The sequence below is a fragment of the Carassius gibelio genome, chromosome B2 (assembly GCF_023724105.1).
Source record: "Carassius gibelio isolate Cgi1373 ecotype wild population from Czech Republic chromosome B2, carGib1.2-hapl.c, whole genome shotgun sequence".
NCBI lineage: Eukaryota > Metazoa > Chordata > Actinopteri > Cypriniformes > Cyprinidae > Carassius > Carassius gibelio.
In genome coordinates, this window is record NC_068397.1 from 30,440,951 (window position 1) to 30,468,706 (window position 27,756).

General features: G+C 32.7%; 1 protein-coding gene across 1 annotated transcript in view; it reads right to left on the reverse strand.

Moving 5' to 3' along the window:
- LOC127951548 (neurocan core protein) overlaps positions 1-27,756 on the reverse strand; it is a 69,007-nt gene that overhangs the window by 8,540 nt on the left and 32,711 nt on the right. Inside the window, exons 3-11 of the mRNA XM_052549494.1 lie at positions 23,349-23,723; positions 18,817-18,991; positions 18,284-18,411; positions 17,003-17,284; positions 16,064-16,180; positions 13,817-14,278; positions 10,721-11,374; positions 4,333-4,437; positions 1,273-1,386 (exon numbers count right to left, since the gene is read on the reverse strand). Coding sequence (XP_052405454.1) covers positions 1,273-1,386; positions 4,333-4,437; positions 10,721-11,374; positions 13,817-14,278; positions 16,064-16,180; positions 17,003-17,284; positions 18,284-18,411; positions 18,817-18,991; positions 23,349-23,723 — 2,412 coding nt within the window. The remainder of the gene's footprint in view (positions 1-1,272; positions 1,387-4,332; positions 4,438-10,720; positions 11,375-13,816; positions 14,279-16,063; positions 16,181-17,002; positions 17,285-18,283; positions 18,412-18,816; positions 18,992-23,348; positions 23,724-27,756) is intronic.

Genomic DNA, 27,756 nt, shown 5'->3' on the forward strand with positions numbered 1-27,756 from the left:
TATTTGGTTGATTTTTGCTAAGTGTGAAAATGCATATGCAATATATTATTACAAAAATCATTATTGCATATGAAATATATTAATTTGACTGATTTTTTGCATGTGAATATGCATATGCAATACATTCAATTGACTTATTTTTGCACAATTCAAATATACTCATGCAATTTTCATGCAAGACATTGCATAGCTATTATATTAATTTGGCTGATATTTGCACTAAATATGTAAATTTCTAAATATGCATATGCAATAAATGCAAGATTATACAGCATATGCAGTGTATGAATTTGACTGACATTTTCTTAATGCAAATATGCATAATCTTTCCATTAATGTATGGTTCATTAGAATCAGACAATATTTGTCTGAGATACATCTATTTGAAAATCTGGAATCTGAGGGTGCAAAAAAAATTAAATATTGAGAAAATCATCTTTAAAGTTGTCCAAATGAAGTTCTAAGCAATGCATATTACTAATCGAAAATTAAGTTTTGATATATTTACGGTAAGAAATTTACTAAATATCTTCATGGAACATGATCTTTATTTAATATCCTAATGATTTTTGCCATAAAAGAAAAATCGGTAATAAATCGAAAATAATTTTGACCCATACAATGTATTTTTTGGCTATTGCTACAAATAAACCTCAGAGACTTAAGACTGCTTTTGTGCTCCAGGGTCACATATGTTGATTTTACTTATTTTGCAAATATGCAAATATCTATACGCAAAATGCAAGATAGTATATTATATTTAGATTTATATTAATTTTAAAGATTTCTGCATACTGTGAATATTCAATATGTGCAAAATGTCAATTTGACATTTTTTTTGCATCATACAAATATGCATATTTATATGCATATGCAATATATGCAAGAAACGCCTTCATATTGTTTATGCAATATATTACTTTGACATATTTTTGCACAATGCTAATATGCATAAAGAATATATGCGCCATATTCCTACATTTATTACTTTAGCAATTTATTACTTTAGTAAATAAGTCAGAAGACTTCAGAAAGATTGACAGGCAAAGAGTGTTTCTGATTGGCTAAAAGGTCTGGGCCACTCCCCTTTTCTCCTCAGGACAATCACAGAGCCACTGATTTGACTAACACTAGAGATATTTCACATGTGCTGCTCCTTCAGGCTGGTTTAGGAGTCATTTCCAGCAGGGAACGGCTTAAATCTAAAGCTCGCTTCAGTTGGAGTGGAATATGTGTGGTGTTGCAGGAAAGCATGTTTTCTGAGCGTCTCACCTCTCTCACATCGGTCTCCGCTGTAACTCGGCAAACAGAGGCACACAAACGAGTCCTCTTTATCGATACAGGTGCCGCCGTTCTCACAGGGGTTCGACTGACACTCATCCACATCTGAAATATGAAACAGCCCAAAACACAAAATAACTAAATGGTTAACTGTAACAGAATCAATCCCTGTCCAATCAGGGTCACTGCATGGAAAAGAGCAGGTCTGAAGCAACATGAGGGCGAGTAAATGAAGCATTTTTGGGTGACTGCTGTTGGACTGTAGATCATAAAGCAGTAATATCTGGGTTAAATATCTGGGCAGTGATGTCGAGCTCTTTAGCATAGTTTAGTGTCTATCACAGGCCTGTGTAAGCTCTTTACAGCTCCATACAGGATTACTCCGCAGCAGATCTGGAGACATTAACGCAGACGCTTCCCAATATAGCAAACACTTCTGAGGCTCGGCGTTTGTCAGCCTCCCTCGCAAAAAAATTGTCATCAGAGGAGCTTGAAAAGATAAAGTGGGAAGTCTTAAAAGTTTGTGTAACGCGTCAGTCACAAAGTCCCAAACTGCTGCTCATGAACTTCTTGAAGTTTTTAGGCTTTAAGCGGATATCAGATGAGCAGAGGATCATGGGAAGGCTTTATTCTGAGCTCAGGCTGTTTTAAGGAACTTAATGCGTCGTGTTCATTGCATCATTTCATGGGGCTTTAAATGAGACTGGAAGAAAATGAGTCTCAGAAAGCCTCTCATGATCATATTTCACAAGTACATTGAAATTTATTAACTATTATACTCATGTAAGTTATGATATACAGCAAAACAAAGACATTTTAATATTAAGTGGATTTTCCAATCAAGTTTTTCAGTAATAATAGACATTATTTTCAAGACAATTATAGATCTCTCTGCAAGGTGTAAAAAATAATTATATATATATATATATATATATATATATATATATATATATATATATATATATATATATATATATATATATATATATATATATATATATATATATATATATTTATTTATTAATATTTTTTATTATTGTTATTTGTTATACTGCTTTTGATTTTTATTAAATAAAAAATTTACATATTTGACTGATATATTGATTTTATATTCAATTTATTTTTACAAAAATACTAATTTTACTACCTTATGTAAATCTAATGAGCCACTGAGGCAAAAAAAGGAATTATTGAAGAATTACACAATTAGAAAATAAGTACAAATCTAACTAAAAAGGGATAAAACAAATTCTAAATTTCTAAATTTATTTACACAAAACAGAACCGATAAAAAATATTTTTAATATATAAATGACAATATATTAATATATATATATAATATATGAATGACAATATATGAATATATATATATATATATATATATATATATATATATATATATATATATATATATATATATTTCATAGATTATCAGATATATATTATTATAATTATATATATATATATATATATATATATATATATATATATATATATATATATATATATATATATATATATATATTTATAATCAAAATACAAAAATATAATAATAAATATAATCAAAAACAACAAAAAGAGTTTTTTACTGTTAAATCATAATCTTTTTTTTTTTTTTTTTACAGTGTAGGGTTTCTTTCTTCTGTTGAACACAAAGGAGACATAATTTCCACACAATGAGAGCGAACACAGACAGACACTATCATCTGTTTTTGTGCTTCACAGAAGAAAGAGATGAACTATTATGCTAAAAAATCTAGTAGAAATGTTTGTTACCAACCCAGCGTGCTAATTTAAAGCAACTAGGTTTGTCATTTAATCATAAGAAAGGCACAAAGTGAGTTAGCACTGGCCTTCATCTCATTGTTGTCGTTACTGAACACACTGCAGTAAATGTGAAGAGGTCAACATAACCCTGTCAGCCTTCCCCTGACCTTTGACCCCACAAACGTCCACCCGTGTGTCTCACATGATGGACTGCTTGACCTCTGACCTCAGTATTGACTTCTCTACATTACAGCTGAACCACAATCCTTCTCAGTAACTGGATTTGTTAAACACAGAGGCTTTATTCAGAGGAAATACGTCTGAAAGAAGCTACATCAAGCTTCCAGTTTCTCAGGAGAGAAGTAATCTCATCAGAAGACATCTCAACAATTGTTTTAATCTCTTTTTTTTTCTTTATTTGAGTAGAGTGAAACCTAGAAATGTTAGAAAACATAGAAAACTAACCAAAATAAGTACAGAAAAATGAAAACGTAATAGAAATAGACAAAAAAAAGACAAAAACACATAAAATGACTAAACATTAACGTAAAATCTAAATGAAAACCAAAAAATAAATAAATAAATAAAAAACAAAAGCTTGAAAAAAATAGCAAAAATACACAGATATTGAACATTTGTGTCTATTTCCGTTTCTCCTAAACATCTCAAAATATAAATAAAATGCTAAAAAAAATATTAAACTTTTTCCTCTAATTATAAATACAAATTCTTTCTTTTGTAACAGCTACGTTTAATGATTTTTTAATGGCCTTTTCAGTTCTTCATAATGGTTAAGGACTGAAAAAACAAAATCAGATTTTAGACATTTTGGTGTTAATTACTCTTTTCTAGATTAAGGATTCCCAGACTTTTTGGTTTATGTTATTTCATATGTTGTTTCCAGATATTAGTGGCTAGTGAAGTACTTTTAAATCATTTATCTCATCAATGGATGCTCTGCAGTGAATGGGTGCCGTCAGAATGAGAGCTGATAAAAACATCACAATAATCCACAGCACTCCAGTCCATCAGCTAACATCTGGAGAAGACAAAAGCTGCGTGGATTACTGTGATGTTTTTATCAGCTCTCATTCTGACGGCACCCATTCACTGCAGAGCATCCATTGATGAGACACTGATGCAATGCTACATTTCTCCAAACCTGATGAAGACACAAACTCATCTCCATCTCCGATGACCTGAGGATGAATAAGCTTTTACAATTTTTTTTTATTTTTAGGTGAACTGTTCCTTTAACTTTAACCTTTAACTGGATTTGCTCACCGATTTCACAGCTCTCTCCTGCGTAACCCTGCGGACAGAAGCAGCGGAAACCCTCTCCGTGAGGAAGACACGTCCCTCCGTGCAGACAGCTGCATCTGTCATCCGCTGTTAAACAGAAAACACACACACACACACACACAGCGTCTGGTGTCAGTGACGCTCTGGAGGTGATCCATCACAATCTGTCTGTGATTATAAAGCTGGCACACACAGCCACGGCGAGTCCTGAACGCCCTAAAGAGAGTTAAGACACACGACAGCGAGGCTCAAAACCTCCTAAATGAGATCTGTACCTTTACCTGATGCAAAACTCACTGCCAACATGATACCATGAACACTAATATTAGCAGTAATAACAGAGAGGATTGGTTTAGACACGCTACACAGCAGTATTAAATTCTGTTTAGGTGTGTTATAAATAAAATCTAATTGCAATATGGCTCAGTTTGATTATCAGATCATGAAGGCTGTGATTTAAAGAAATAAATATATATATATGCACTGCATGAACAAAAGAGAAGCTTAAAGAGCTGAATGTTGAAATGTTTGAAAATAAAGAAATGAAGACAGCCAAAAATATTAGCAATTAAAATTTAATAATTGTAAAATAATTATACTTAGAATTATATAATAATAATAATAATAATAATAATTATTATTATTATTATTAACATTTGAAGTAGTAGTATATTATTTTTCTTACTTTTTCTAAATATTAGAAAAAATAGTAATAATAAATAGTATTATTAATAGTTTATTTTTTATTTTGGTTAATATGTTTAATAATAATAATAATTATTGTTATTATTAAATAATTTTATATATATATATATATATATATATATATATATATATATATATATATATATATATATATATATATATATATATATATATATATATATATATATATATATATTTATTTATTTATTTATTATTTATGTTTTATAAGAAGATTTTTTTTGTCTTCCAGGCCAAATATCTGAACAATTTTAAATCACAATAAATTTACTGCAGATGCAAAATTAATTAACTCATAAAAAAACTAACATCTCCCAGTGGGGTCAGAAAAATATTTGTTCTTGTTTTCAGCATAAACTATAGAAATATCTTAATTTCAATATCTCAAACTAAAGTAACTGTATCTTATTTTAAGAATGTTCACATAAAACCAGATAAAAAGCACTTTTGCAAAAACTCTTCAGAATCTTTAAAACTGTTAAGAAAGTTAAAAAACGTATTCCAATAAGCTTACGCATGTTGAACCTTCAGTATTTATCATTTCTAGAGCAACAGCAAATGTAGGTCTAAATGTAGGCTTTTTCCAAGACTTGAGGAATGTTTTTCCATGATTTCAGACATGTTGCAGCATGCTGGTTTATTATTGTGGGTTCACACCTAAACAGCAGATGAAAGATGAGCTGTGATTGGTCAGTCTCCATGTCAATCAGTTTGAGTGGGCAGATCTTCAGCAGAATAAACTGCAAAGTGAAGCAGACGTTTGACGTCTAAACACAACACTATCATTCAGTCCTGCTTTCTCTACAGTCTCTCTTCATTACTCCTCCTCACACACACATACCTCAGCCTCAGCCATGTGTGTGTGTGTGTGTGTGTGTGGGATCACTGATGCTTGTAATGGGTTTCCAGCAATGGCTCATTCTAATACAGCTCTGAATGAGTTTCACTGGGACAATCTAACCTCACCTTATACAAACAGACAGAGAGAGAATCGAAGACGCAGCGGGCAGAAAAAACCTGTGTGTGAAAGTGGCTTCACAGAATCAAGGTCATATATACGTGTTTTACATTTAAAGACACAGTCTTTCACACATTCAGTCATCATTTACTCTCACTCGTGTCACTGCAAACATTATTTCATCCATGCAAAACATAGAGAGACGTTTGTAGGAGAATGTTTCTGTTGCTCTTTATAGTACAATGAAAATAAATGATGAAGGACATTTTTGTGAATAATGTGAATTGAAAAAAAAATGCATAATAGATGTATTTTATTTATGTACTTTATATTTATATTTACACTGCTGTTAAAAATTTTGAACACTTTTTAAAGAAGCCTCTCATGCTCTATATGCTGCATTTATTTGATAATATTGTGAAATATTACAATTTAAAACAACAGTGATACATTTTTCACTCTTTGGTCAAAACATAAATCTTTAGAAACTTCTTAAAAAAAAAAAAAAAAAATCTTATTGATTTCTAATTTTGAAGTGTACTTTACAAATGTGTCTTTACTAAATGTAGTGTATGTATTTAATATATATATGTATGCATATTGCTGGGAATCTTTCTGCATGAATACTGAACATAAACAGCTTTAAATATTTATTTTCTAAATCTTTGTTAGTCTGTCTTTTCCACCCTGTGTCTTATATTGATGGGCATCATGATTTTCTCTTGGATGCAATCAGGATCTGTTGTCATGGCAACTGTGCTGCAAGCAGACGCCAATCATCCTCTCGCTCTGCAGGCCACGCCCCCTCCTCTGTTAGGCCTGTGTTCCTTCATTACAGCAGCACACTGTCCCTTCGGCCCTAATTGCTTCCTTGTGTTGTTTTTACCACACATGCAAATGAGCCACATCCTTGAGGTCACACCAGCAGTGCATGATGGGATACACAGAGAACAATATGTGCCACTATATAATTGCTTTGTGAGGTTAAGAGGGCAACTGCAAATATTCGAGGTGATTTTATAAAAGAGCGACATGCAAATATTGCACGAAGAGAGAGAAAACTCTCTCCATGTGAGTTCGATAATTACTATAAACAATTACCCATCAGGCAGACTGATTTAATTCTGTGTTTATAAAGCTGCAAATTATCACAACAGCAGCAGAGGACTCTTCCTCAAAACACTTCAAAGATATTACTAACACGTCACTCATAATTACTACAAAAACCCTGTTATTAAGATTCAAATATCACACTTCAACAATACGATGTTTATACTCTGGAGGGAATTGTCTTGATCTGTATATATTATGTTCATTTGTATTTCTTTATTTTAGAACACTATCATTAGCTTTAAAAAAAAATTATATATATATTAAAATTAAAACATTTTAGTTAAATAATTATTTAATAAATTAACTAATTAAATTATATGGGTGTTTTTGTTATTCACACAAACACACACACACACACACACACACATGCATATACACACAGATTTTATTTCAGTTTATTTCAGTTCAGTTATTTTAGTTTTTCAAGACAAACAAAAAAATGCATAAGCAACTATCTGAAATACATTTATTTATTTTAATATTTAAAATATTTATATTACATTTTAATATTTACATTTACATTTTTATGCTTTAGTTTTATTTTATGATAAAACTATATATTATTCATATTATATTATTTCTTTAAATACCAATTTGTTAAATATTACATTTGTAACATTATTTATTTTGTTTAATATTTGTATTTAACAATAATATAAATAATACATAAAAATATATAAATCATTTTTATTGTTGTTTTTGTAGTTTTAAATATAATTCCTAACATTATATTATAATATATTTAATACAAAAATAGCTTTAGTTAATAATATTTAATTAATAATAATAATATTTATTGCTGGGTTTAATAATAATAATAATAATAATAGTTTTTAATATAATACTATTATTATTACAGTCAAGCTGAAACAGACCAAAACGTGCTGGATATGATGTGTCACATGACTTTTTTAGATGCTAACTGCATTTCGTTGCCTTGTACCTTACATGTGCAATGACAATAAAGATGAATCTAATCTAATCTAATCTTTTACTATCACTCCGAGCAGACCCATGTATTAAAACACAGTGCTGGTGCTTCAGTCGTGTCAAGTTCAGCCCACAGGCCTCATGTGATTGACAGCTGCTGTAACACTGAAGGTCAAATCCGGCCAGAGACATGCGTTTGTGTCAGTGCTGCTGCTTATAACACCAGCAGCTAAATCAATCCTCATGGACGTGAAGGCTCTGGTCTGAACCCTACTGAGCCGTCTCGAGTCTCGCGTCTGTCTGAGGTGGAAAAGCCAGTTAGAAGAGAGATATCCTTCAACACAAGAGTGAAAGAAGAGAGAATGACTGGAGACCAACAAATAAGAGCTGGAGCTCAAACACCACCTGAGATGATCACAGCAGATGCTGAATGCTGAAGTGACACACACACACACACACACGCACACACACACACACACACGTCTCCCTCTATAGCTTCTCACATACGGTATTCAAGAGCCGGATGAAGTGAATCTACCAAATTAATTAATGCAGCACTGTGAGCCTGAGGCACAGCAAACATTACTTAAGATTATTTTCAATAGTTCAGAGATGTCCAAAATCTCTCTAGCATTTTTTTTTTTTTTTTTTTTGGGAGATTTATATTATACTTAATTTAATTCTAATATAATATAATATAATATAATATAATATAATATAATATAATAGAAAATAGAATATAGAATTATATACAGTACTGTATCTAAATTATAATTAATTAATTATATACAGTATGTGTTTAAATATATACAAAATATAATACATAGTAATATATATATATTTTTATATATATATATATATATATATATATATATATATATATATATATATATATATATATATATATATATATGTGCTCATTAATAGATCAAATTACATCACAAATAAAAGCATATGTCAGTATTTGCTGTTAAAATCCATAAAAGTAAATCATTGTGGCAGACGAGTGATTGAACACTCATAGACTGAATATCCTCTAGATTAGTCAGTATTTATATATTATTTTCAAATCAATGAAAAAAACTTCATCATTGACCTACAGTCCACAACAATCTAAATATTATTAATATTCATGAGCAAAGCTAATAAATGTAATAATTATCTCCCATGTCCTCACTAATTATCAAGGTTTGGTTGCTACACCAGACAATCAGCAGAACTGCTGTGAAACCTATTGTTTGTCTCACCAATGTCCATTTTGACATACAAATATCTCTAATTGGCCATAAGCCTCTTCATCATAACAGCTCTCAATATTATAAGCAAATATGTGGAAACGGCTCATTAATATTCATGAAAACAATTTGAATATTCATTTGAGTGAGCTCTCCACCCAAGCACACACTCATCACATAATTAAAGCCTACAAGAGTCTCTTTACCACACCTGGACATCCATCCACCTGCCAACCATCTCGTTCACAGATTGGTAAAATACCTTTCTGATCAAAAGACTGTATAAAACCATCAGTAATGGCAATGAATGAGGGAAATTGGAACACCAAATATGGTGACTAAGTACCGGCTATGAAATGAAATAATAAAATTTAAATAAATAAATAAATTCATTACCAAAAAAAAAAACCTTTGCATTAGTATTTTCTGTCAAATAAGATGCTGTACAAAAGAACTATTTAAATTAAAGCAAGGATGAAATATCAGTTGGTATGATATTCCTTTTGGTGTATGATCACTGTTATAACTACTTTATTTGAGAAGAAGATTTTAGTATGGAATAATTATGAATTACTGTCATAATTTCTTCAAGTTAAACCAAACTTTTCTGTAAGTTTGCTCTTTGAGTTTCAGTGTGTTTTTGATGGTAGTTTTTCAAAAGTTTTGATGGTAGTTTTCTCAAGTTTTTATCAAAAGTAATATATTTCTTTCATAATTTCTTAAAGTTAAACCAAACTTTTATTTAATTTGCTCTTTGAGTTTCTTTATGTTTTTGATGGTAGATTTCTCAAGTTTTTCTCAATATTAATATATTTCTGTCATAATTTCTTCATGTTAAACCAAACTTTTATTTAGGTTTGCTCTTTGAGTTTCGTTGTGTTTTTGATGGTTGTTTTCTCAAGTTTTTCTCAATATTAATATATTTCTGTCATAATTTCTTCAAGTTAAACCAAATCTTTATTTTAGTTTGCTCTTTGAGTTTCGTTGTGTTTTTGATGGTAGTTTTCTCAAGTTTTTCTCATTATTAATATATTTCTGTCATAATTTCTTCATGTTAAACCAAACTTTTATTTAGGTTTGATCTTTGAGTTTCAGTGCGTTTTTGATGGTAGTTTTCTAAAGTTTTTATCAAAAGTAATATATTTCTGTCATAATTTCTTCAAGTTAAACCAAACTTTTATTTAGGTTTGATCTTTGAGTTTCATTGTGTTTTTGATGGTAGTTTTCTCAAGTTTTTCTCAATATTAATATATTTCTGTCATAATTTCTTCAAGTTAAACCAAACCTTTATTTAAGTTTGCTCTTTGCGTTTCAGTGTGTTTTTGATGGTAGTTTTTCCTCAATTGAAGTGGTGAATCTTGATATGATATCATTTATCACCCTAGTGAAAATGATAAATTAGATCGGTTACCTTCTTCTCCAGTGGAGCTGTTCTTCCTGACGGCCTCAGCGCTGCTCAGATCCTGCTCTACATCGCTGGGGACCGTCGTGGCGAAGCTTGATGTCTGAGTCTGGTCTGCAGACGTCGAGAGGATCGTCACAGTGTCTCCAGTGCTGGACATCTCAGCGGAGGAAGTTGTTATGCTCTGGGTGGCACTCGTGGTCATCTCAGTGGTGCTCTGGTTGAGTCTCTTGGGTTTGTTTCTGCGTCTGTACTGGATTTCTCCACGAGCCTCGAGTCCGTGTGCAGAGGTGGAGAAGGAACTTGTTCTCGTCGTCTCCACCATCAGCGGCGTTTGAGATGATGGGTACGTGTCGCCCCACGAGCTTCCCTCCGTCTCCAGCATTCGACTCTCTCCGGAGAAGTTCTCGGTAGAGACGGAGACTTTAGGTTCAGGGGTTTGGGTTTTCTGCTCATGTATTTCAGTCACTACGACCCAACCGGCTGCGGTCGCCGGACCGTCCTGTGTGGGTCGACTAGTCTGACTGTCGCTCGGTCCGTCTCTGGTGGCGTTCGCTGGGACTGTGGTTGGTACGACTGAACTCGTGGGTGGAAATGAGGTGATTAATTTATCAGTGACGGTTGAGGGACTGGGCAGCCACGAGGGGCTCCATGACATCTGTCCTATAGAGACAAGCACAAACACAACCAGCACTGTTAGTGTTAACTATATATAAAGTTCAATAGAAATTCTAAACTAAAACTAAAATTACTAATATAACTAAAACTAAAATCCCAAACTACTAAATATGATTTAAGCACGTAACAAAGAGACTAAAAATTAAATTTATATATATTTTAATTCAGAATATTAATAAATACTATAATAGTAGCTTATAAATAATTATAAAATAACAATAAAACTTTGCATTAGTATTATTACAGTCTATACTATTATAGTGGTTATTAATATTCTGATTTAAAAGTTTATTTTATTTTTAAGCTTTAGTCTTTTTTTACATGCTTTTATCATTTTCAGTATTTTTATACATTTATATTTAACTCTCTATTTTATTTTATTTTTTGTCATTTTCGTTTCCATTATCAACCTTTTTTTCATCTGTTTGCTTCAAGCAAATATGCAGCACTAACAAGACAGAGACTAAAAACAGGCTTTCAGTAATGACACTGATTAGTCGAAGCTAAGACTCATTTCCAAATGAGACTGATGATTATTAATCTGTCTGTGTGGGGTTATTCAATCAGCAGTTGTGTTCCTGTGCATTAAGATGTTGTCTTCGGATTCATTCCTCCGATCTGTTTTTTGTCTCTAGAGAGCGGCGAACAGTCTGCCAAATTCTCTAGGACAATTTAATGGATATTTTACAATGTCTATAAGTGATTTTACAAAAGAAAGTAGCTCTGTAAAACCTAGTTAGGTGTCTAGTATGCAGTTACTATACATACTAGAAACTATGATAGAAACACGTTATAAAAACCCTTGGCTGGTGCATGTGCTTGCATTCATTTATGACATGCATATGTCATTGCATGCCGACACATTTCTCAATGCAACAATGCACAAAATCAATCTTGCATCACTAGAAGCTAATAACCCACTTCTAGTACGGCTGCAGGCCAAACGCTCGCGGATGCATTTGTTTTTGGCTCAAGGCAGCATCTTAATTTAAACGAACCCTTCACATAATAAAACAGTGCTCACATATCGTGTGGTCGATCCTGCTGCTGGACCTGAGCCTGATTTATCTGACTAACTTTATAAATATTATAATATAAAATTATAAATAAATTAAAAGCATGTCAAATAAAGTGCAATCATGAAACTTCTACAATTTAACATCAGTACAGTATGTTAAATAAGACTGTAAATAAGTAACTTATTTTATTTTAGTTAGTTGCCAACATTAAAAATTTTCATTTAAGTTTTTTTTAAAGCTAATTTATAATTAAAATAAAACTTTAATTGTATATAAATAATATTAAAATAACACAGATTAAAGTTGTTTCTACTTAATGCATTTAAATATAATTACAGTAAATTAAACATACATTCAGTTTTGCCACTTAAATTTTTTTCTGAATTCCATTTTTCTTGTTTAAATTTTTCTCTATAATAAAAAAAAGATGTCTTATTAATACTAACAACAATAATAATAATAATAATAAAATCAAAAAATTTGCAGGTCCCTATAAAATGTATTTTCCCCAAAATTCAGTTTTTTTTCCTCTAGATTATGTTTTAATGGTTACATTAAATTTTAATAATCCAGAAGCATATCTCATCAAAATCAAGAATCATACCAGTTAACAAAAATGTATTAAACGTTTAACAAAAATAACATTTTTAGTGCCCAATTAAATTTTAGTTTGTTTATATTGTTTTAAATTTTAATAATAAAAAGTATCTCTAAATTGCTAATTTTTTTATAAAAATATTTTTTATTTGATGCATTCTTATTTTCTAGAGTGTTTTAAAGTAATTATTGTTCTATTTCTAAAAAACTGGAAAAAAAACACATACTTTGAAAGTTCTTGTTAATATTCTGAAAATATATATATATATTTGTTATCATTTTAAAATATTAGTAATTTTGTTGTGTTTTTTTTAATACGCCTGTTTAGTTTTTTATTATTTTTCATTTACAGTTTTTAGATAATTCTTTTTGTAACTTAAGTACTTCAAGCGGTAAAATGGACAGAATACCAATTTATTTTTCAAAATGTATTATTATTATTGTGGATTTTTAAAAATATAGTTCAGATGCAAAAGCCATTTGAAAATTTCTTCAAAAATGAGCATTTTCTTAGGCTCCTACGGTTGTTGATGTTCAGAAAACAACCTATTCATTGCTATTAAAGTGAAACTGCTGAACCTACACATCGGAGCCTAATAAAAATGCTCATTTTTTAATTAAATTTCAAACAGCTCAAAAGAGGCCTTTGCATCTGAACTCTTCAAATATTGATGTTCACATATCGCTACTCAAAATGCATCTTTCCTTTCAGAAACAATTTTCTAAATCAGTCTTTTTTGTTGTGCCGCATCCATTTCTCTCACCAATCCTTCAGAATGGAAGATCAGAAACCCTTTTCTTTAATATTCACCTGATCTGGGCGTCGCAGTGGTTCTGTCGTCTGTTGAGGGCGTCTCCGTCGCAGCTGTGCTCGTGGTCGTCCCCTCCGCTTCACTTCCTGTTAAGTAGCTCCAGGGTTTCCATAAGGAGCTGACGATGTTGGTGAGGGAACTCTTGGTCTTGTCTTGAGGAGCCTCTGAAGGAGTCACAGAGCTCAGGGATTGACCGGACAGACCTTCGTCCTCGTCCTCTTCCTCTCGGGCCGAGCCGCCCGGACTCAGATCAGGAAGCACCTGTGGGCTGTCTGGGAACGAGTCCAGCTGACCGCTCCAGTCCAGAGACGTGTCTCCGGCGCGCAGACGAACCGTCAGATACTCGGCCGAGAGCTCGGTGGGTTCAGAGGTCATCAGTGGCTCTTTGTCCAGATCCACCTGTCCGGTCCAGTTCGAGGGTCGAAGGTCAGGCTGGTCCGGCTGGACGGTGATCTGTGCATCTGAATACAGTCAGATACAAGCTAATTTAACATCAATACCACTCTTCTTACTTTCAAGATATGAAACTTTTCAATGCAAAACGGGGCATTTAACAATCACTTACTCATTACCATTTAAAACAGCTGAATGTATGTTACAATGTAACGGATCAAAGCTCTAATTCTGTCTTCAGTGAAATCATTCTGATGATTCAAGAAACATTTCTGATTGTTATCAGTGTTGAAAACAGTCGTGCTGCAAAATATTTTAGTGGAAACCGTGATGCATTTTATTTTTCAGGATTCACAGATGAATAGAAAGTCTTTTGAAACATTATAAATGTTAATTAATAAAAAATTCACATGCACCTCAGAAAGCTATTCGTTTATACTTTTGATGCAGCTATTATTTATATAAAACACTTGCTGGAAAATGTATTAATCGTTTACAACTAACTTCTAACAAAACATTAAATATTTAAATATTCAGAATTTAAATATAGATCAAAACATAAAAAAAATTCTTTTTTAATGTCATTAGGAAAAATATCTTCAAAGAACACACAAAGAAAAGTTGCATCAATCGCTTCCTTGACTAACTTAATAAGGACTTCTGGGGAATAAAATTAAACTAAATGTCTATACTCTCCCTTTTGATGAATTTAATGCATCCTTGATGAATAAAAATATTAAAGAAAAGTGCTAAGTAAAAATCTTACTAAATACTTAATACATAAAACACATTTGAATAAGAATATCACGGATTTACTAATCATTTTCAACTCATCCTAACTTCTACAAAAACCTCTAACCTCACATGAATTTAACAAATCAGTAGAATTTAAATCAAAACATTCTAAAAAAGTTTGCAAAGTCATAGAGACAGAACTGAAAAGCAGCAAAAACAGCCTGAGAGGGTGAAAATGGCCCTGAATAAACATTTTTATTCTTTCTTTATGCAAAAACCCTTGATTAATATTATAAGTGCACTTCTGTGAAAAAAATAAGGGTAAAATATGATCCCTTTAGCAAGAAAACAGACTGATAAGTATGTCAGTGTTATGTTTCAAAGAAAGATTGGTGAATTAAAGAAGCTATTTAAGAGTTTAATTGGGGGTCTAATGCTATTTCATGCATGTTGAGTTATTTACACTGTTATAGAGTTGGATTCTCATGCTAAACATTGACAAAGTTTAACAAAAAAATGATATTTGGATGTAGTACGGGGTATTTTTGTGCCAAATACACTGCATCCTGTTTTATACAAGTTTTGTTTGTTTTCATTAAGCCTCCAGGAGGCTACCGTAAATATATCAAACCTTAATTTTTGATTAGTAATTTGCATTGCTTAGAACTTAATTTGGACAACTTTAAAGATGATTTTCTCAGTATTTAGATTTTTTTGCATCCTCAGATTCCAGATTTTCAATTAGTTGCATCTCAGACAAATATTGTCCTCCGAACAAACCACACATCAATGGAAGAATTATTTATTCAGATTTCAGATGATGCATAAATCTCGGTTTTGAAAAATTGACACTAAAGACTAAAGTTTTGTGGTCCAGGGTCACAAATGATAAAACTAAAGACTCTGGAGATATGAAGGATGCAAAACGTACTACTTTATAGTTACTCAAGATGTCCCCTTTAATTACTAAATGAGGATGAAAATTATTCTCAAAAACTATTCTCTGATGCAAAAACCTTGGACTTCTTGGGAAAAAGAAAAAGTTCTGATGGATATAGTATTTAATTTTGTTGCAAAGAATTGTGAACTCTATTCAGTATAAGTGAAATGAATGGTACCCGTGCTAGAGGCGAAGGATTCGGACGCGTCCTCCGAACTGTCGTCTCCGGTCATGTACCTCCATGGTCTCAGTAAGGACTTCACGATGCCTGTGAGAGGCTTCTGTGCTTTCTCTTCTGTTGACACATTAAATTCAATCACTCAGATTCTCTCTCCGAACACATAACTCAACCGCTAGAGCATGTGCAAGAAACGGCAAGAACACGGGTTTGATTAGCAGAGACACACGTGCTGATGATAGGTAAACCTTGAATGCACTCTAAACAACTTGGATTTACATGAATAAATCTAGATGAAAATGTACAGATGTACCAGCTCCTATTTTATACTGTGCCAAATATGCAAATGTTATTAATCCATGGAATATTTCACTACATTTATGAATGTGAAGTATGCATAAACAGCATTGAATTATACAGTGAACGACTTTTCTTTTTACATTTTTTACATAATCTTTGCCATTATTTGCCTTATTTAACTTAGTATGCAAAATGTCAACAACTTTTTATACAATCTTTACCTTTACACATTAGACTGATTTAAAAATGCAAATAAAGTTGCTTATTTCTAAGTGAGTGTGCGGTTGTATGTCCTTGAAATGCATTACTTCCATCATGACAGCTAACAATTAAGTCATTTAAAAAAGTATGCAGTATACTGTAGATATTGTGCAGTATGTTGAACATCTAATAATATATATTATAATATAATATATAATATAATTTAAGAAAAATTTGAGTCATCAGACTTACTAATTGATTTCTGTTTTAATATATATATATTTGTTTGGTTTTGTCAACTCTGAGTTTGTTAAGCCACCATCATGGAACAGGCCCATAGACTCTTACGTTTCGTATCATCCCTTAACCATGATCAAATCCCTATTGCATGGGCTAGATAAAACAATAACCAATAATAATGGTTTCTGTAATGCATACCTCTATAGCAGAAAGCATCGAAGCGTGCCGTCCCATTGTTTAGTTCTGATGGTGAAAAGGTTTGGACGCCAGGTTCTCCAGTGGGACAGTCGGAGCGCAGCGAGCTGATGGAGGACCTCACGCTGCCGTCAGACAGCCAGGCCGGCGCGCAGTGATCCAGGCCAGAGCTCCAGGCCAGATAGAGATGACCCACGGTCGCCAGCCGGCCGCCCAGAGCCGTACAGTGATCCACTGCCTCCGGACGAGTCAGTCCGTCAGGAACACCGGCGGGAAACACTTCACCTGCACAACCAGTGTTGGGGAAAGTTACTTTTAACAGTAATGCATGTCAACATTGCATTGCATCTCTAGAAAAGTAACTAATTACATTACTTAGTTACTTTTATGGAAAGGAATGCGTTACGTTACTTTTGCATCACTTTTTTAAATCTGGGAAGGGCTTGCTTGTTTGTTTTTAATATAAAAAGTTATATTTTTATCAAATGTAAAAGCCCTTTCACACCAAAAAGTGACAAGGAATAAGTCTCAGGCTGAAGGAAAAGTAAATTCATGTCCGAAACACAGGAGAAGAATGTTCGATACTCTTCAGCAATAAAAAAAAACAAAACAAAAAACAATGAAGCACAAATGTTAGTTTATCTAAAGTCATTTTTGCTTATTACGTAGTTTGGTTGAAATGGATCATCAAAGGTCAGCAGCAAAGACATTGGTTAATGGTATTAAATATATAAAAGATATTTGTGTTATTTAACATGTTTAATTATTGCAGGATTTAATTCATTTTGATGAGTACTGAATCTGTCTTTTTACGAGGAAGACAATTTATTGCGTTAGAACTACAGTAACATCATGTACACACAGAGCACACAAAGCCTCTGTACTTCTGATTTCTCTCAACATGGCGACAGGAGACTTGTCAGTCAATAAATGGGAAAACAATGTAACTGGCAATACTTATATGAAAAAGTAACTCATTCAACAATGACAACATTTTCTTGTAAATTAAAAAGTAATGCATTACTTTACTAGTTACTTAAAAAGTAATCCGATTACGTGACTCGCTTTACCCCCAACACTGTGATCAAGCACATGAGCAGAACAGCTGGACATGAATCAGTGCACAACACTTTCACAATAGTAATATTTATTAAGAGAAAAATCTGCTGTAACCCTGAAAACAGCAATAATAAATTAAATCAAATTACATTAATATATATTAACTACATTAATACTAGTCCATTAATACTTTGTTCCTGGTAAATGTGTCTTCCAGAATCTCACCTTGCATGTCATTGGCGAAACAGTAAACATCAAACAGTTCCGAAGGGTCCCGTTTCCCATAATTCCTCACTCCAGAAGAAAACTCTGCGTGTCCATGGCAGCCAAGCTCAGGTCTCTGTATGGGATACCTGCGGAGAGGAAACCAAACACCTGCACTGTGAGAATGTTCATATGTAAATAAAGCAGTGCTGTCATAGAGATGCTAATAAATAATTCACTGCAATATTATTAACAGGATCCTTAAATAGCTCAAGGTGAAGCGTGTCTGTCTGGCTGGAGTTTAACAGTCCTTCATCAACTCTGAAAGATATGTGCATGTGATAATTGCATCCAGCTGAACGTGCTGGTCCTTCTCATGGGGTCACATACTTTCGCCAGGCTTGCATGTTTCATGTATCAAACCCAAGGCATGCCTTGCCCCCTGAGGGCACACCCAACAAGGAGTGGTGCCTCTTCGTGGGCACTGGCCCAAGGCACCTATGTCCGTATGTTCTAATTTTATATATTTCCTGACTGATGCTCTTGAGTCAAACCTGACGCTCTGGTCTCTGAGCCATCCGGCTGCACAGTTGTTCATGCCGGAGTGAAACGCCGCCCACAGCTGCTCAGGGGTCGCGACCTCAGCCGAGTTCTCCTCACACGCACGAACGGCCTCGGGGAACGACAGCGAATAATGCTCCGTGGGAGAACGGTAGTGAAACACCACACCTGAAAACACACGGAAACATGAACATCAGAAAAACTAGAGGTCAGAACTGTTTATTATATTTTACATTGATTTTAATGACTTCTGTATATAGAACCCTTTTTTGTTTGTACACAGCTCACAAAAGAAGCATCACATAATGTAAATAAATTTTTCCCAGAAGAAGAATATGTGAATAACTCAATTTTGACAAAGATGTCAGATATAAGATATATATTTTTTTATATATTTTTTTATTTCTTTAATTTTCACTTATTACATTTTTTTCAAATTACAATAAATTATGATAAAGCTCAACATCGTCTCTTAGTTTCATTTGTGTAGATTACAAAAATTATTATTAAAATGTATATTGTTAATATATACCATATTTTATTAATTTCAGAAAAACTAATGTATGCGCTTCTGTAATTTTTTGTTATTTTTTAAAGATTAAAAAAAATATATTTCTACACAGAATAATTTTAATTTCAGTTTTATTAATTTACTTCAGCTTAAAATTAATTTCATCTCTAATTTTCTTAGAATTTTACAAATTCAAATGTATGTTTTTTTTATCTAACATTTCTATTTAATTTTATTTCAACTTTGTTCAGTTACCAAACATATAGCTGATAGTTTTGGTTAATAAAAACAACACTGTTTGAAAGACCACGATTTATCTTGAAATGTGTGACACTACAAAATAAGTACAAAAAAGTCCAGGAAAAGTGCAATAATCAAATATTAAATCATCAAGTGTCATTATTCAGTTAAATTAAATTTAGTCTTGGTTCACAATATTAAAAGGACAGGTGTCTGTGACAGTCTGTCATAAAGCAAGAGGAATAAACACAGTCCCGCGGAACAAATCATTGTTAACTACAGAGACCATGATCCTTTGCGCTGCGTCGTCACAACAACCGTTGTTAAGCCAATAGGATTGCACGCTGTCCAGTGTCCACACAAGCTCACAGCAAGCCAGCATGGCCGACAGCGATACTTGTAAGAATGAAAACAACAAAACTGAAGTTGAGATGGTACCAGCCCCGGCAGCTCTTAAATCAGATGTCTGGAAACATTTTGGTTTCGCCGTGTCAAAAAACGCAAAAGGAGAGAAGGTGGTGGACAGACAATGGACTATGTGCAAACACTGCCACAGTAAACTGCGATACAACACAGGAAACACAAGCAACATGAGTCAGTTTGGGGATCACGAATCATTTGAATCAGTTCGGGAGTTCGTAGCGGGTTCGCGAATCATTTGAGTCAGTTCGGGAGTTCAAAGCGGGTTTGCGAATCATTTGAGTCAGTTCGGGAGTTCAAAGCGGGTTTGCGAATCATTTGAGTCAGTTTGGGGATCGCGAATCATTTGAATCAGTTCAGGAGATCGGAGCGGGATCGCGAATCATTTGAGTCAGTTTGGGGATCGCAAATCATTTGAATCAGTTCGGGAGTTCGTAGCAGGTTCGTGAATCATTTGAATCAGTTTGGGAGTTCGTAACAGGTTCGTGAATCATTTGAATCAGTTTGGGAGTTCGTAGTGGGTTCGCAAATCATGTGAGTCAGTTTGAGGATCGCAAATCATTTGAATCAGTTCGGGAGTTCGTAGCGGGTTCGCGAATCATTTGAGTCAGTTTGGGAGTTCAAAGCGGGTTCGCGAATCATTTGAGTCAGTTTGGGGATCGCGAATCATTTGAATCAGTTCGGGAGATCGGAGCGGGATCGCGAATCATTTGAGTCAGTTTGGGAGTTCGGAGAGGAAAAGAAAGTTTCTAAAGAAAAACTTGAACACTAGCTAAAGGATAGTTCAGTGTTTTTCAGAAGGCTTTTTGCCAGACTATTTAAGACTGTTTTTTTTAGACTGAAGTTTAAGTTATGTTCCTAAATACCAGTTTTAAATGGCTGCTTTTATTTGCCTTGCACATTTAAACCTGACTTAACTTGATCTTTGTTTGAACTTAAAGGGAATTCCCTATTGTTTACGATTGTTCTAGTTGCTTCTTAACTTAAACATTGCACAGAAGAATCAGTTATGCAACCAAATATTACGATACAGAATATTGATGTTCCCGACTACAACTTGAACTTTAAATGCGCTATGTGATCAGCGTTTTATGTTGTCATGGATCCATAAATACAACAATAAATTGCCTGTTGACTGGCAAAAGCAGAATAAATGTCAGTATTCTTTCGCAATTATCATCACAAACACTATCGTGAGCTATTTAACAATACCGTGAGCTTTTCCAAATTGTATCGTACCGTGAGATTTTGATATCATTACATCCCTAAGTATGTAGAACATTTGAGATGATTTATCTTCGGTTTACCGTAATTTCCCTCTTAAGGTGTCACCTGTTTTTTTCTTACAATTCACACAGCCCTCGTTCGCTGGTAATCAATCTCACTGCTCTAATTAAAGAGTTACGGCCAATTAAGCAGTTAATGAGAGCCTGAGATGAAACTGCAAATAAAGCTGAGCTAAAGTTAGACGGGAAATGAAGGAAAGAGCTGAAATGGATCTGATATTGACAGTCTGAGAGAGTAATTAATTCACAGCAGACTCCTGAACTCAGTGTTTATCTGAAAACTGCTGTTCTGGGATCAGATATGCTCACGATAATATTAACTTGCTCACTGGGGGGTTTACAGACTAATACATTGAGCTGTAATTTTCTCTTAATTAAACTCAGAGAATGTACAACATTATAACTGCAGTCATTCTCCGTGAAGCTGAAGATTAAAACAATGTCCACGGTCAAAAGTGCTGTATTAATAAAACATCACACTATTATTTTATAAATATTATACAATTATTTTAAAAACACCAACATATTATGCATTAGTATTAAAAATAATTCTAAAAATATAATTTCATAATTTATTAAAATATAATTGTAATTTTAATTGAAGAACAATTCAAACTGTTAATTTCAGATCTAGATTTGTTCACAATGTCAGGGCAGTGTTACTTAAATATTATTTATAAACCATTATATTATTTATAAATATTTAAATTTTTTTTTTTACACTTTTCATTTTAATTTTAGTTTAGGTTTTAATAATTTTGATATATTCTGTTGTCATTTTTAGTTATTTTATTTTTAGATTTAATTTACATTTGTTTTTTATTTTTTAGTTTCCAATTACATTTTTAATCTGATATTTATATTTTAACTTATTTCAAATTTATTTCAATTAACAATATCTAGTATTTTCTATTAGGAAAAGTATATTAACACTGGATTTTGAATATTAAATCAGCACCCATTCCTAAAAAACATGATAAATTAAAATTCTTAATTTCAAGCTATTATTTACAATTCAGTATTATTTATATACGATTACAGTATTAATTAATATTTTTCAAATTAGCTTTTATTTTTAAATGTTCAGTTTTCCTTTTCACTTTAAAGTTAATGCTTTATTAATTACAATGCCCTTTGACATTTTTAGTACTAATTTAGAGATTTTCCTACATATTTTTAACTCAGTGCTATTAATATTATTATTTATTATTAATATTATTATTTATTATTATTATTTTTTTTTTATTAGATTCCCCGGGAACACATAATATGTAAAAATTGATAGCCTGAATGCACTGTAAGTCGCTTTGGATAAAAGTGTCTGCTACAAATTTAATTAATTTATTTTTAGTACTGCAGTTTAAACTTATTACAGTTAATTCATAACCTTCTTCCAAAATTGTTCATCTAATATTAATATTTTAGTTTATTTCAGTGAACAAAAATCTGTGTAATGTTATCAAATATTAATATATCTAGGAAGAATACAGTAACCGCATCTTTAAGTCTTTAAATCAAATTTATTATTAAATCAGCTCCTGTTCATAATCTGTTAATTTGTAGTTATTGTTTACAATTTTTAAAGGGCACTTATTATGTAAAATTACTTTCACATGTTATTTGGACATAAATGTGTGTTGGCAGTGTGTGAAAACAACCATACAGTATAATGATAAAAATCCAGCCTCTCCTTTTTTTTTTTTTTATCTTCATATGTGACTCTGGAGCCCAAAACCAGTCAAGATTTGTTAAGATAGAACAATATTTAGCTGACATACAACTATTTGAAAATCTGAGGGTGCTAAAAAACTAAAAAAATCATTTTTTTTAGAGAAACGCCAAGGTTCTTAGCAATGCATATTAATAATCAAAAATTATTTTTTTTATATATTTACAGTAGGAAATGTAGTAAATATATTCATGGAACATGATCTTTACTTAATATCCTTATGATTTTTGACATAAAAGAAAAAATGTATAATTTTGGCACATACAATGTAATTTTGGCTATTGCTACCAATATACCTGTGCTACTAAAGCAGTAGAAAAAACAGTAAATAATCCTCACCTGTGACCTCCAGGTTGACCGTATCCTGCTCATAATTTTCTCCCAGAGCGACGTGGCACCGGAAGCTCCCGGAGTCGTTGGAGCGGAGCTGGGAAAGCACCAGCGAGGCGTTGAGCGGATCGGCCGAGTATCCGGGCAGACTGACCCGACCCACGTATGCCCGGTGCACCCTGACCACCCCGTCCCGAGCCGACAGCACCGTGTGCTCCAGCGCTCCTGCGCCGCGGCTCCAGCGGATGAAGGGCCCGTGTCCCGGGATCAGGGCGGATGGCAGGGTGAACACACACGGGAGAAGAGCGGAGCCGGATAACGGGCGTCGCAGGGGAGGATGGGTCACTCTTCTGACCGTCGCCGGAGTCTCGGCTCGAGTCAGTCCTGAGAGAACAAACAGAGTCAGGTTTAAAGGTGATGTGTGCAGTGCTCTGGTGACTCTGGTTAAAGCGATACTCCACCCCAAAATTTTGTCATCAATCACTTATGAAGTAAAAGTAAAAGCTCCGTTTGTCTTCTACCCTTTAATGTTAAAGAGTCAATAATTACCTACAACCAGGGCTTGACATTAACTGTTTTGTTCACTAGCTAGTGGTTTTCCAAAGTTACTAGCCACGCAGCATTTTAACTAGCCATATTTTTGTTGTTGTGAAATTACCTGATAATATTTACTTCAACTAGATTTACAACCCTTTTAAATATAAAACCACTGTTAGCTCTGATAAGGTTGTGTGTAAAGCTCCTTTTTAAAATAAAACCATGTATTAAGATAAAGACATAAAACAGTAACTTCTTATTGCATAATAAAAGTGGTGCATGGTGCATTTTTATGGTTTTAGTCCCCGTTTGGTTTAGATGATGTCAACTGATGAGAAAAGTAGGTGTTTGAGATATTATATTCTGATGAAAGTTTATGAAGGCAAATGTTTCGTTCCATAGAACACGAGTGTGAATTAAGAAAGCGAACGCAACCCTTTTTTATAAATCCAAGAAAAGAGAGCGATCCACTGTAAATCTGTATATGCAACACCATTATTAAGTCAATGCTAGAAAACAACCCATTTTATTTTATACTCCAGGTTATTTGTTTCAACCTCTTTCATTCCTCAGCCTTTAAAACTGTGTTTACAGTAGAACAGTCAATTGATTTTAAACAGGATTTCAAATGTGAAGCTTGTATTTTTGTTAAAGTGAAACCTGATAGTCTTGGAACAAGTTAAAATGTATCATATTTTTTAAAAGTTCGGCGCCTTAAATTGATTAAAAGTGACTCTAAAGACATTTATAATTTTAGAAATTATTTATCTTTCAAATAAATGTGGTTCTTTCTATTCATCTGTGAATCCTGAAAAATAAAATGCATCAGTTTCCACAAAATTATTTGTCAGCTAAAGTGTTTTCAACATTGATAATAATGTTTCTTGAGCAGTAAATCATCATATTTTCATGATTTCTGAAGATCATGTGACACTGAAGACTGGAGGAATGGTGCTGAAAATACAGCTGTGCATCACAGAAATAAATTACAGCTTAACAGATATCCACATAGAAAACAGCTAATTAAAATAACAATAATATTTCACAATTTACTGAACTTATTAAAAAAATCTGATAGAGACTCACATTGTGATATTGTGTGTTTAACATTTATTTGTGATGAACTTCCTGCTAGGTTTGCGTTGTAAGTGCATTACTGTAAAATCATTTCCCACTGGTTTTTACACACAGATGCCGTCCACAGATATGCAAATGCAGTAATATTGCTTTATAAGTGAGAAGGGACGATGAACGGACGATCTAATCTCCCGAATCCACGCTCTTCGCTCAACTATGCATAACGGGAAACGCAGATAAAATCAATTGCAGTTCTCCGTTCCGCATGGATTTAGGGATGAGTGTATATCCCAGCATTTGAATAAAGATACAAGTGATAAAAGCTCAAATCTGCATTTAGATGGTCTCCATTCACCCCCCACGGCTTTGTCTTTGCGTAAAAACCAACTCATTTTCCTTCGTAATGAGACGTAACTCAAACACGCACGGCTGAATTACACCAAAACACAGAAGAAACCCAAAGAAATCATAAAGAAAACAAAGTCCATTTGTCCTTGAATTATCATTAGCATAATGTTGATTATAATTACTGTTTTTACTCTGTTTTTTTTTACATGAGTATAAAATAAAAGGCAGTAAAACAAATACTAAAAAATATATGAAAATACCATTTACATTTTATATTATCCTTGTCATTTTTTATACTTTTATATATTGTATATTAGTCATGATATATCATCATGTTTTTATCTATATAATGGCATTCATATTTTTACTTTTTTACTATTTATACAAAATTATATATGAGTATTTTAAAGAATAATGATAATATCAGAATTTTTCGCAAAATTTAACTGAGAGGTTACATTTTTTATATTTTATATAAACAATATACATTATTTATTATATTATGTAGTTTTTATATCTAAGATTAAAAAAATCATGAAATTACATGCATTTACAGTATTTGCATATAAGCATATGCTGCATATATTTTATGCATTTATCTATGCATTTATTTTCTTTTTTATAATTTTTTTTAATTTGGATTTTAATCTTAATTTCAGGGTAAAAATATGTTGTTACAATATAGCAAACATGAGAATACAGCACAATCACATTTACACACGTCACACAATCAATCCCACCAGTGGCTTTCATAAATAAGATGCCATTGGACACAGTGGGTAATACACACACACACACTCTCTCTCTCTCTCACACACACACACACACACACACACTCCCATCCAACTCACAGAGGGGGGTTACAGATGAATGTATTAAGTGAATAACCTTTCCAGCTCCAAACACACACACACACACACACACACACACAGCACCTGCAGTAGTTTACACCTCTCAGCCTCACCATCATAACCATGGCAACCGCTTCCAGCAGCAGTAACCAGGAGCGACGGGAGGACGGGGGTTTGATGCTCGGCTCGATGCGCTAAATCTGATTCCAGTCACAAGCGTCCAAACAACACAAAGCCCTGCTGATCCGCCTCACAGGACCAACACTGATCCAAAACACAGGCAGCTGAAGCAAGCCGCCTACTAAGACACCTTGTTAGGGCTAAAATCACATTACTCCAGAAATGCATGTGTATTGTGAGAAAGGCAATGCCAGAATCAGTGTGGTTATTATTAACTTAAACTAAAATTAAAGATGCTAAAAAATGTCATTAATAGCAATCATGCTAAAATATATTTATTTCGAGCATTGTTCAATACTTGAAGGCTAAATTTCAAAACTGTTCACACATTCAGCGTGTACTGAAGTCTATGTGGAACTGTGCATGCATTTTTCATTGCTTTCAGACAAAATGCATGCAATGACCACAAATCCAAAAATTGAACTAAAACAAAAATTGAACTAAACATAATTAAAGCTACATTTTTTTATGAAAAAAATTAATAAAAAAGGACAAAAGTGCATAACAAATTGACTAAAATGTAAAACTTAGCCATGACAAATAACTGAAAATACAATTAATTCAAGCTGAAGTACTAAAATTTTAATAAAATAAAAAATAAATTAAAGTTAAATAAAACATAAGTTTTTAAATAAATAAAGACTAAATGGATAAAATAACAAAATTACAAATCAGAAATAGCTGAAACTAAAAAAAGTTTAAGTGCTTAAACAAACGAAACTAAAATGGAAAAATGTAATTAATAAATAAATAAAAATACATTCATAAAAGCTGCTAAAAGAACAAAAGCGCATGACAAAACAACAAAAACTGAGAAATGTCTAAGTTAAAAATAAATTAAATAAAAATAAGTTGAAGTACTCAATTTAAAACTGAAATAAATATAATTTAAAGCTAAATGAAAATATATTTGATTAAAAACTAATAAAAAGGACAAATTTACATAAATTACTAAATATTGCTTTGCCAGTTAACTGAAATAAAATGTTAAGTTTAAGTATCAAGCTTACTAAAATGAAAGCGGAAATAAATATAAAGCAAAATATATATAATGGATAAAAGCACATAAAATTTGTAAAACTTAAAAAAAAGTATTAATAAATACTAAACTATATAAATGATACTAAAATATCACTTCCCTGAATGCTTCAGATGCAGGATAAAGTAAAAAATGTAGATTTAAAAAAAACTTGCGAATTAGCATCAATAGAAAACTAGTCATTTAACCCAGTTTTTGCATGTTCTGTACATTTCCCACATGAAGCGCTGTATAAATCAGTTCTGAGGTTCAGTTACAGTCAGGGTGCTGTCTGCATTTGGTCTCTGTGTGTGTGAGAGAAAAAGTGTTTTTGTGAGCAGATGTGGCACTTTATTGCAAAGGAGGGAAATAATTAAATTCCCCCTGTGCTCTTTCATTTCTCAGC